The sequence below is a fragment of the Podarcis muralis genome, chromosome 8 (assembly GCF_964188315.1).
Source record: "Podarcis muralis chromosome 8, rPodMur119.hap1.1, whole genome shotgun sequence".
Lineage (NCBI taxonomy): Eukaryota > Metazoa > Chordata > Lepidosauria > Squamata > Lacertidae > Podarcis > Podarcis muralis.
The window spans coordinates 89668917-89681079 of NC_135662.1; the positions used below are offsets into that span (position 1 = coordinate 89668917).

The window sequence follows — 12163 nt, forward strand, 5'->3', positions numbered from 1 at the left end:
TCCCATAACTGAGTGAAATGAGATATTACATGTTCAAAATAACAGAGGGAGTATGTCTGTCCCCCTCCCTCCTGCAGTTATCTGTCTCAAACTAGTTAAATTATGTTGCTTTTAAAGGTGGCTATCTTCCTCCAGAAGAAATAAAAGAAAGATTTGATAGCAATTGCATTACTCCAGTAAGTATTCTTATCATTCTAATTTGGGAGTTGTCACAGTACTGATCATGGTATTGTTGCGTGATTCTTGGCTAATTTCTGACTGGCTGTAGGTTTCTTCCCTCCTCCTATCTTCAGAATAGCTGTGTAAGGATAGACTAGGATCCAACAGCTTTTCTTTATGCAACATTACTGTTTGATGGCATTCACAGAGGAAGAATATTCTTCTCTTTGGCCTCTCCTGCTGCCAAACAATGCTGCACTGTAAGAACGGTGAGGAGAAACTGAAAGGCAGCAGCAAAGATGGGGTGCTTTTTCAAATTCATGGTTTTTTTCCATGTGGAAAAATCTAAATTTGTTGGCGTATTAAGAATTGCCCTGCCAATGTCAGCACAGGTTTGGGGAGCTGTGACATACAGGGAGTTTCGGCGGTTCTATAGGGTAATCTGTTGTTGATACCGCAGGTCAAAGAGAGAGCCTGCGCCATGTTTTGGCATTTGCCTAACAAGCAAGCTGTAGAGATGGAGGCATGGGCATGCATGCAAGATTTGCCTTGAAATTGTTTTGTATTTGAAGAGGTTTTTTAAATGTGTTCAACTGAACAAACTTAAACTCTCCTGTAAGTCGGAACCTTCTTTTACCAGATAGCTTTTTCTAAGTGCATTCTGTCAAACATGCTTAAGAATCTTCTTCAAGCCTTTGTGCTAGTTGTACAGAACTTTGCATTACAGTTCCTATGTTCCGTTAGGTGCTGGAACATGACTTTAGGCTTATTTGGATTTCTAGCCTTAAATTTCCCATACAAAAAACCTTGGGCTACAACAGAGTTATCTCTTCCAGCCCTAATCCAGTGTTTAGTTTCATGCAGAAACCTTGTGTGAAGGTGTGTTCAGCACAGAAATCCCCATAGGCTTAAGAAAAATAAACCTTTTTTCACTAAGCAAGACCTGAGTGATGAAGAGCTCATTATGTGATGGATTTGGTTGTAAGGGTTTCAAGTTTGGTTTCCTAGTAAACTTCAAACATAAAATGTTAACCTAATCATTAGCCAAGTTGTATGTTTCTGAACCTCTTTGCTTCCTAGTGGAAAAAATGTAAAATATAAATGAGGCATGGGGAATTTCCTGTTGAGGAGAGTGTTCTCTCTCAAGGGCTGTCTGCAGTGGGCAGGACCAGAGCCAGTATAAATATAAAAGTGGGGGTTTCCCCTTTTCTATTTCTGACACATTTTTTCTCTCCCTTCCTCTACATTCAGAGGGCTGCTGGGGACAGTTTTATCTTGCCAAGGGGTTTGAACTGGTGACCAGGAGGTTCCCCACATATATAAATGCAGATGCAGATTGTAGTTGTGTAATAATAATATTTTAAAAAAATAAAATTAAATACTGTGTTGTAAATTTTGTGGCTGTGCTTGAGGTTAATTACTTAGTCTTAAAATTCTATGCCTGTAAAATTGTAGTACAGTGGTACCTTAGATGTCAAACTTAATCCGTTCCGGGAGTCCGTTCAACTCCCAGAACCATTTGAAAACCAAGGTGTGACTTCCAATTGGCTGTAGGAGCTTTCTGCACTCTATTGGAAGCTGCGTCGGACATTTGGCTTCTGAAGAATGTTCCCAAACCGGAACACTCACTTCCGGGTTTGTGGTGTTTGGAAGCCAAGCCGTTTGACAACCACGGTACCACTGTACTAATTGGAAGACTATGCCTAGGCATTAGTATGCCTCCCCTGGTGCATTTTAGGGCTTGAGCTGTGTTAATGCAGCTGTGGATTTATACTTGTTTAGGCATAGCACTCTCTATATGGTTCAAGGAGGGTAGTAATTGGGGGCAACTGGCTCTGCCCCCAAGCTTTCATTTTGCTTCATTTGCTTGCCCCTTCAATTGTTGGACTTTTGTGCTCTGCTTTTTTGTTTTTTAAAAAATAAGATGGCTCACATCTGCAATCTGCCCATCACAATCTAAATTTTGTATTATTTTCCTGTTTTGTATTATTTCCCTGTTCTTTAGGGGACTGAGTTTATGGACAATCTTGCTAAATGCCTTCGCTATTATATTGCTGATCGTTTAAACAATGATCCAGGATGGAAAAACGTGGCAGTAAGTTTCATACCCATATTGTTCAATAAATGGAACTTGTACTATTCTTGACTGATGCAAATGAGTTCCAGAAGATAGTTGTTTTAATTGAAGAAGATAAACCAACAGTTTAACATCCAGGTATAGTTTAGGCGTTCCCAAGGTGTTTAGCTGTTTTATCTCAGATGTGGAAATTTTGAAAACCTATCATTAGATCAGATCCATAGTTACTTTTGGAGTGCGTGAGCCCAGTGGCATTTTGACCCCTCCTGTACCATATCCACTTTGAAACACGCTTGGCTTAAAAAGCAGCTTTTCATGTGTGGTGTGGCAAGGCAAGATGCGGGGGTGGGGGGCATGTGCCCGAATATACCTGTGCGCTCTAAGAGTGTCTGGTGTGCCTTGAAAAATTCACTACTGATAACCTAAGAGCCTGACTGGACCAGGCCAAAGCTCTGCCTAGTTCTCTCAGTGACTAGCAGACTCCTATGGGAATCCTGCAAGCAGGACCTGAGCACAGCAGCACTCTCCCCACATGCAAGCCCCAGCTACTGCTATTCAGAGGCATAGAGTCTCCAACCATGGAGGTTGAGTATAGTCCTCATGGCTAGTAGACAAATTCATGGAGGAAAAGGCTAATAGCCCCTTAAAGCCATCCAAGTTAGTGACCTTCACTACATCTTGTGGAGCGAACTCCATAGTTGAACTTTTGGATGTTTGTATGTGATGCCAATAAAAGGTTTGATGATTATGATGATAGTGGAACTGTGTGCTATGTGAAGAGGCCCTCTATTGCCTTGAAGCGGGAAGGTTCCATGTGCTGGTGCCTCCGCCCCTCATACAGCCTGCTGTATAGCTGATAGGCATGGTAGGATCACCTGGAAAGGCTTTCTGCCTGGGAAAAATGGGGGAGCAGGAGGCATTATTATCCAGACCATCTCATAGTTGTAAGGAGGATGTGTGAGTGTTGTTTTGAGGAGTGATGTGTAACTTTGTGCATGAGTGCAATCCGCTTCCAGTTTTGATTTATTTTTTTTAAATGTCCTAGGTCTTCAGGAACACTGTGCCAAATAACACAAATTAGTAGTAATTTTAATGGTGTTGCAAAGTATTGAGTGTTTCACTCTACTTTTTATGTTTCCTCTTTGTGGTGATGTTTGTAGGTTATTTTATCTGATGCTAGTGCTCCAGGTGAAGGTGAACACAAAATCATGGATTACATACGAAGGCAAAGAGGTATTTTTTTGCAGTTTCTACAGTAAAAGTTGTATCTACTGATATTAGTAAAAATGGGCTGTTCAATGTGAATAGATCTACTTTTTCTGAATATTTTTATGCAAAAGTGCATAAGCAAAACAGATGTGAAAAAAGGTGTTTAGAACAGTAAAGAGAGGTTTTTTTCGTTTTTTTTTTTTGATAAATCATAAATACTATAGTGGTTTTAGAACATTAGATACAGTACAGTATTAGAATTAAAAACATAGAGCAACTTGGAATGAAATATTGACCTTTAAAATGGGAAGGAAGGAGAGAGTGAGGAAGACGCAAAGACAACACCAGGGCCTGCTCCAGTTGGGCTTTGGGCTTAATCTTCATGAATTTGGAATCTGATTAAATGGCAAACAATCATTAAATATCCTGGCAGCTACAGGTACTCATATTATCTTGTAAACCACCCTGAGATCTTTTGATGAAGGGCGGTACAGTCGTACCTTGGTTCTTGAAGAGAATGCATTCCGGGAGTCCCTTTGACTCCTGGAACCATTCGAAAACCAAGGTGTGGCTTCTGATTGGCTGCAGGAGCATCCTGCAGCCAATCGGAAGCCGTACCGAACGTTTGGCTTCCAAAAATCATTTGAAAACCAGAACAGTCACTTCTCGGTTTCGATTGTTTGGGACCAAGGCGTTTGAGATCCAAGGTACGACTATAAATAAATAGTATTCTGGTGAAAATGCCACTAGGTCTGCCAGTTTTATCAACTTTCTACTTCTGTATTGCCTTTCTGACCTCTTGACTGTCTATTGTGCTTTTGCGATTTATTGATTTATTTATTTATTTATTTTATACACTACCCTTTCCCACCAAAAGAGCCAAGGGCAGAATATGTAATTTTATTCAGCCTTAGAGGTCAGCAGTGAGTCTTCAGTAATTATTTCCTTCTGCCTAAGAATAATAAAATGTATTTAACATTTCTTTCTTTTTTGCTTTAGCTCAACCGAATCATGATCCAAACACTCATCACTGTTTGTGTGGTGCTGATGGTAAGTCCATTTCTTAGTTTTCTTCCATTAGTAATTATTCTAGCAGTTAAGTAGAGAATGATTTGTATGGGTCAGTACTGTGTATACTGAGTAAACCACATTTGTAAAATGTGGTAATGCCATCTTGGGGTCTACAGTTATATTTTGGAGGTTACTAAGGTTGTTAAAAAACTTATGTCTACATAATTAACATATTTGTAATTGCTTAGAGCTTTTATTTACAATTAGTTGGTTGGCATCTGTCTGTTTTGGAAGACAATGGAGGAGTACGCCTTTGGGTGTGAAGTCAAACTGTTGGAAGGTTACAGCGTCTGCTGTGGCTCTAGAGACCAATACAGGAGAGACATGTTTTATTGCATCTGGGGCAGAAGAAACCATCCAGTTGTGCTGCTGCAGATGCACCAAGACATTTCTTCTGTCTGCGCTCCTCCCAGCAATCATTTCTCCTCTGGGCACTGGTGTAGATGCATGACCTGACTCTGTTTTCAGGTATTGCTGAATTGTTGCGGATTCTCACATGGTGTGGTTGATATTGCCAGCCTTCATAGCATGTTTGCAAGCATCTTTGTAGCACATGGTTTGCCAGTGGGTCTGGTGCCTGAATTTACAGTTAAGCAGTATACATATTCTGTTATGAAAAATAATAATGTTATACTGCTAATTGACATACTTTGTTTTGTTCGGAGGATCATCTGCATTGGCCATTATTGTAGTTATTTACTTAGTATTTGATTTTTGCTTTATTTCTTTTATAGCTGACCTAATTATGTTGGGATTGGCTACACATGAACCAAACTTTACTATAATTAGAGAAGAATTTAAGCCTAATAAACCAAAGCCATGTGCTCTTTGCAACCAGTTTGGACATGAAGTTAAGGACTGTCAGGGTCTGCCAAAAGAAAAACAAGGGGAGGTAGGTTGAACAGTTTGCTCACTTTCTCAAGAACCAGCACGTTGTGCAAGAGAATGAAGTGATAGGTTTGAATGAAGGAGATTCCTGTTGAGATCCTTCCTTAGCCATGAAGTCATTGTGTGGCTTTGAGTAATCTCTGTCTCTCAGACTAACATTGCAGGTTGGCAACAAGGACATACTGAAACCCATTCTCAACTATTTGTAAAGTAAGGAACACAAAGCAGGATTCATTTCCTTGAAATAAATGTGGTCTAACAAATTATGGGATGTGGGGAGGGGCAAATCAATTCAGCAGAAATGCTAAAGTGCATTTAAATATTGTGCAGCAAAATTGGAATGGGATGACAGATTAGAGTCAGCTCTGCAAGTTTAGACTTCATCCCCTTGATTTCAGAAACAGTCCCAGATACTCTTACCTGAGAATAAAGCATGCACAGGAATTTTCTGTAATCTTAATTTATTATTGAAGTGGCATTCTGAAACACACCTTTCTAGAGCAAAGAACTTAGTGAATTTAGCAGGACTTAGTTCTGAATAAACATGCTTAGGCCTGTGCTGTGGGAGAAGGCACTCTAAAGTAAAGCTTACCTACAAATAGTATACCATTTTTCTCTTTTGTAGCACGATCAATTTGCAGATTGTCCTCCTGGTTCGGAACAAGAATTTATCTTTATTCGCTTATGTGTTTTGAGAGAAGTAAGTAATATTTGGATGTGTTTGAACTAAGGCTGTAATCCTATGCAGTGGGTCTCTGGACCTGTTAAATACAGCGGGACTAACTTCCAAGCCAATGGGCACAAGTTGCCATGGCAACCAAAAAATTAATTCTGGCAATTGGCCAGGAGAAGCCATGTGTCTTGCCCTTTGTTTTTTGTTAGCTACCAGCATTTCCCCTGTTAAGCAGCAAGAGGTGGTTTCAGGACATGCTGCTGCTGAATTGTCTTACATTTAATCCTGCCCTGCCTGCTCTTCTCTCATTCCTCTGACTAGGTTGGCATTTTGAAACATTACTTCTATTAGTCAGCTTTGTTCAGCTACCATACAAGGGTTTTGTGTCTTGCTTCTCCAGAGAGTCTTGTCTGCAAGGTCTTTCTCTGTTCCCAGCCTTCGCTCTCTTCTTCGCAGCTGGCATCTCTCTTTCACGCACCACACTTTCCATCTCAGAAAGGAGGGGGGAACTGCAGAAGTTTCACAAGGGCTCCCCACATTTTGTTCTTCAGAGGCTGATAAAGGAACAAAAAAGATGAACTGGTTGTGATGTAAACTGCAGCAAAGGAAAAAACAAAAATCTGGAGTAGACTTTTTTACGGCATGGAAAGATCATGTTCCCAGCCTTTTTAGCCATGACAAACAACTTAGAGGGAAGGAGAAATTTTTAATTTTGCGAAGCTGCTGGAGGTGAATTTGGAAAAAATAGGACTGGTGTTTTTGGAGGATGAAATTATTGGGGGAGGACATTATTTAATTTCAAGGAAGAGTTATGCAGGAATTCCAGTTTGTGGGGAAAGAGTGTCTTTGCTAGATTCTCACCTTAATTCTGTGAGAGAGACAGATTGCGCTTGCTTGATGGAAATGGCTACTTACCTGAATCTGTAATGGATGGAAAGAGATAAGCATTTTCCATATGCTCTGATAGCTTAGCCATGGAGGTCTAGGCACTGATAACCTCAAGCTGTATTACTGCAAGGCATTTTTTGTGAGTCCAAGATTAAGGCTGGTTTGGAAGCTGCAGCTGCTGCAGAATACTGGTTATTTACAGCAATTGACATCACTTTTGAAGAACTTGCACTGGCTTCCAATATGCTACTGGGCCACATTTAAGGTGCCCTAAGCAATTTCAAACCAGCCTACCTGAAGGGTCACCTTTCTCCTTACATTCTGCATATTCTTTGAGATGGTGGGTGTTATTGTTTTGTCTGTTATTAGAGTTTGTATTTTGTATTTTTATACTGTAAACTGCCCTGTGATCCTTGGATCGAGGGTGGTACAAAGATTTAATAATAAAATATGCTTAAGTCACTTTAGACATCCATTTGGAATGGAAGTGGGACATTTATGGCCTGTCAGGCAAGTTTATGTGCCCCACTCTGAGAATTCCCTCGATTTAGTGGTATAGAACTTTATGTATAAGTAACTGCACACTAACATTTTATTTCTAGTAGCATCTGTAGAAATGTGTTCCATTTCTCTCTCTCTCTCTTAAATAATTCTAGTATTTGGAAAGAGAGCTAACGATGGCCAGTTTGCCTTTCACTTTTGATGTTGAAAGAAGTATCGATGACTGGGTTTTCATGTGTTTCTTTGTGGGAAATGACTTTCTTCCTCATTTACCTTCGTTAGAGATCAGGTATGAAAAGCAGCATTATATGCAAAGTTACTTGATGTGGTGAAAGCTTGTACAATGAATGTTATAAGAACGTGTTTAGGTGTCCAAAAGACTTTGGGCTCTTTCTGTGCAATTTCCTCCTATTTTTCAGAACCAATAGCATACCATAACCTTGTTTTGAAAGTTCCTTCAGTTTCAAAAATGGTTTGCTATGTGGCATAGAGTGGGGCTGATATTTGAAAAGCAAAAGCCTAAAGCCCTCTTTGGTGTACAACATTTAGCTTTTAGATTTAAGGCAACCCTTACCACAAACTGAATGTGTGTGCTGTCTCTGTTTTCCTTAAAAACAAAACAAAACTGTTTTTATTTATTTTCATGCTAGAGAAGAATTTTTTTGAGAAAACAATTGTTACAACAGTAAACAACAAATTACAAACTTTTATCATGCCATGTGTTAAAGTTTCATTTGATTCCTAGACTTCACACCACGTTTTCCCATGAGTGCTGGCTAGATTCCTGCCAGTCTGAACAATTTATGTATTCAGTAAACAATTGCCATACATTATAAAAGGAATATGGATTGTGTTTGCCCTCTACCGCTCTCACCTGGCATGTTAGTTTCTCAGCCAATTCTATTGACCATACTCTGTTATACCAAGATTTGTAGCAATAAAACTTGGTGGTTATGTAGCAATTCCGAGTCTTCAAGATGTGTCATGTAACAATGTTGCCTTGTTCTAGGAACCTTACGCAACTCTTCTCAACCTTGGGTTCCCAGATGTTGTTGGACTACAACTCCCACCATCCTCAGCTGGCCAAGGGTGATGGGAGTTGTAGTCCGGAAACGTCTGGAGATTGGAGGTTCATGCCAATAGGAGCAGAGCAAGAATGGTTTTAGACAAGGGAAAGCTGTGATTCCTGCATTGCAGCGGGTTGGACTAGATGACCATGAGGGTCACTTCCACCTCTACAATTCTGTGGTTCTGTAATAGGGCTTTAGCTGTTCCAAACTTACTAACTACAATTGGTTATCAAGTGTGTGTGATTTGAGGCTTTTAAAATGCATGACTTCATATAAATAATTACCATATTTTTCTGTGTATAAGACTAGGGTTTCCCCCTAAAATAATAATGTTAAGAATTAGGGGGCGTCTTATACTCTGGACCACCCCCCCCATTTTCTTAAATCTGAGTCCCCCAAAATAAAAGGTAAAGGTACCCCTGCCCGTACGGGCCAGTCGTGTCCGACTCTGGGGTTGCGTGCCCATCTCGCTTAAGAGGCCGGGGGCCAGCGCTGTCCAAAGACACTTCCGGGTCACGTGGCCCAGCGTGACAACCTGCATCTGGCGAGCCAGCGCAGCACACGGAAACGCCGTTTACCTTCCCGCTAGTAAGCGGTCCCTATTTATCTACTTGCACCCGGGGGTGCTTTCGAACTGCTAGGTTGGCAGGCGATTGGACCGAGCAACGGGAGCGCACCCCGCCGTGGGGATTCGAACCGCTGACCTGACGATCGGCAAATCCTAGGCGCTGAGGTTTTACCCACAGCACCACCCGCGTCCCGAGTCCCCCAAAATAGGGACGTCTTATACATGGGGGCATCTTATAGACAGAAAAATACGGTACTTTGTATTGTTTATATTTATCCTGCACGTTACATTGAGGCCCTTTCTAGTTTCCCATAAGATAATTATAACAACTCTAATGAGTTAGGTCGCTGCCCAATTAAAACCTGTTTTCTAGTGAACTTGTGCTGCTTGCCCCAGAGAGTAAGGGTGGGGTTCTCTCTGTCACTGAAGGAAAGCATCCATGGGTTTTCCTTGTTGCCGGTGATATTCATTATGGGAAGGAATGACAGCAGGCACTCTATGAGATCAGCACTGGTTCACAGATTAGTAACTAAATGCTGGTTCAGACTGTGTGTGTACAACATCCTGTAAAATGGCTAAATGAATTCATTTATATTTGTTTCACAGGGAAGGAGCAATTGATCGTCTAGTGAACATTTATAAAAATGTTGTGCACAAAACTGGGGTAAGCCATCTCACCCACCCACCCCAATTTAATCTCGTGGAACTTTAGGAAAAGGAAAGATCGTTACAGTTCTGTTTTACAATTTACAGGGATACCTTACAGAAAATGGCTATGTCAACTTGCAAAGAGTGCAAATGATCATGTTATCTGTTGGAGAAGTTGAAGATAATATTTTTAAGAAGCGAAAAGATGATGAGGTAAAAGAGTTCCTGTGACATATTTATTGTGTATCTATGTTTTATAGAGAATAGTTTAATTTAATTACATTAATGAAAACAGTGAGTGTGGCTTACTATTATCTTCATGTTACTCTAGTATGCAATAAATTAAAAAATCATGTTTTAACCAGAGACATTACAGGATAGTTTGCCTCTGTAAGCTGTCAATGAATGTGTGTTGTATCTGGGGTTTATTTGATTTTTGAATGGCTGGTTTAATGTTTTTAAGTCAGTTCTGTGAGGAAAGAAAAAGAAACAGGAGCCGTGTTGGCCCATGAGAGAGAGAGACAGAGAGAGACACAGAGAGTGTAAGGACAGCAAAACAAACAAGAACTTCATTAGGACCGACAAAAATAATAAATAAGTATGCAAACCTTTGAGTTGAACTTCTTTCACTTGAATGTGAGGGGGGAATGCAAAAACAGAAAGAGATTGTTGCTGGGCAGGGTGTTGCATAAGACATTCTTGGACAAAGAAGCAATGGTAGCTGTCTTACAGCAGACCTCAACTTCAGCTTCCATTATGCTGAGCAACATTTTCCCATTCCCTCCACACCTTTTGATTTTAGCTCAGCGTTCAGTCTGTAAAAGACCTAGGAAACATGAAAGCTTGCACGCTGCTTTGTGATTGACGGTGATATGTTGGGTGTGGAGTGTCTATGTGTGTTATGTGGTAGGAAAGCACCTGGAGATTTAAATAAACAAATGGATACTCCTAAACATTTTTATGAGTATTTTAGTTGGATTCCAGTTTTGTTTAGAACAGCAGCATTTTTTGTAGCAGGAAGTAGGGAGTTCTGCATATGGCAAGTATGAATAATTGTTTGAGCATTTCCCCCCCCCCCCAAGAAATGACCCTAATAAATATTTCTGATGTTTTTGGGTTTTTCCATGTAATTCGTATGGCACACAGTTCTAATATCTTCATTCTTCATTTTAGGAAAATTTCAGAAGAAGGCAGAAGGATAAAAGAAAAAGGATGAAAGTAAATATAGAGCTTCTAGCCCTGTTGTTTTTCCTTGCAAAATCCTGATTTAAGACAAATATATCAGTTTGGGTAAAAACAGCCCTAATATGGTTATTTGTTTATGTACGCCAACTTCTTGGCCATTTTGAGTTAAAATGTAGGCTCAAAATAAATAAATAATGTTGCAGCTTTTTGCAATACCCATTCTATCCCAAATCACAAACTACCATTGAAGTTTCTCTTGGATGTGTAACATGGGGGCCTTTGAGAAACATGCTTCGTGCTTCATTAGGCTCATGGAACTAGCTGAACAATTATTTATATCTCAGCTGTAGCAAATGATCCAGACTCCAAATAACATCTATGTGCATGCCCAAGAACGCATCTGCCCCCATAAGATCTTTGACTTCCCCCCCCTCTCTTAGTACGAAATCTCACACACTGTGTCTGGACCTACTTTCAGTTAGGAAAGTGTCTTGCTGAGCAGCATGAAATGCTGCTTGGGTACATAAACCCCTTAGCTATAGGTTCCTTAGATGCTAGACTAAATTTAAGGCATACAGAACAATCTTATGCCTGTTTTTCAGAAGTAAATCCCATTGAATTAAATGAGGCTTTCCATAGGATTGCAATAATAAAGACTTCATATAAAAAAGATCATGTTTTTTCTTGTGCCATTTTTACACTTCATCACCCTCCCCCCAAAACTTTTTCTGGTAACTTTTATACAACAATTGAAACACCATGTATTCCACTGCTCCCAAGGCAGGGGGTGTCAATTGAACTCCTCTAAGTGTAGTCTTTACGGTAGATTTGTCTTCCCATCACTCTCATAACTCTACTTTAATGCCACCACCTTCCTCACATATGCCACTAGGATTAATAGCAGCTTATTCTAAGGCCAGGTCTCATATTTGATGTGAAACTTGTCAGAATTGTCTAGGAACACTGATGTTCATGACTTAAATGTCTTCTTATATACATAAAAATATAAGAATGTTGCCATGCTGAAGTTTGGTTGGCTTCTGGCAGGTGGCATGATGAACTACGGCGTGACTGCCTTTCTCCTTTGCCGCTGGACTGGTGAAAGGGAAAGTCCAAATCTTCTGCCCCTTCGTTTCCCACTCCCCTACTTTTGCCACTGCTGGAAGGGAGGCAGAGAATGAATGAGAGAAAGTGTTTCCACCCTTGCATCCTGCTGTGTTTCCTCC

The 12163-nt window shown here is 40.3% G+C and overlaps 1 protein-coding gene across 1 annotated transcript in view; it reads left to right on the top strand.

Annotated features, from left to right (window-relative positions):
* The window catches only part of XRN2 (5'-3' exoribonuclease 2), a 59236-nt gene that overhangs the window by 16616 nt on the left and 30457 nt on the right, over positions 1-12163 (top strand). The window contains exons 5-14 of the mRNA XM_028738374.2: positions 118-176; positions 2165-2254; positions 3397-3469; positions 4445-4495; positions 5251-5408; positions 6030-6104; positions 7622-7755; positions 9711-9768; positions 9858-9965; positions 10926-10970. Of these exons, the coding sequence (XP_028594207.2) occupies positions 118-176; positions 2165-2254; positions 3397-3469; positions 4445-4495; positions 5251-5408; positions 6030-6104; positions 7622-7755; positions 9711-9768; positions 9858-9965; positions 10926-10970 (851 nt within the window). The remainder of the gene's footprint in view (positions 1-117; positions 177-2164; positions 2255-3396; positions 3470-4444; positions 4496-5250; positions 5409-6029; positions 6105-7621; positions 7756-9710; positions 9769-9857; positions 9966-10925; positions 10971-12163) is intronic.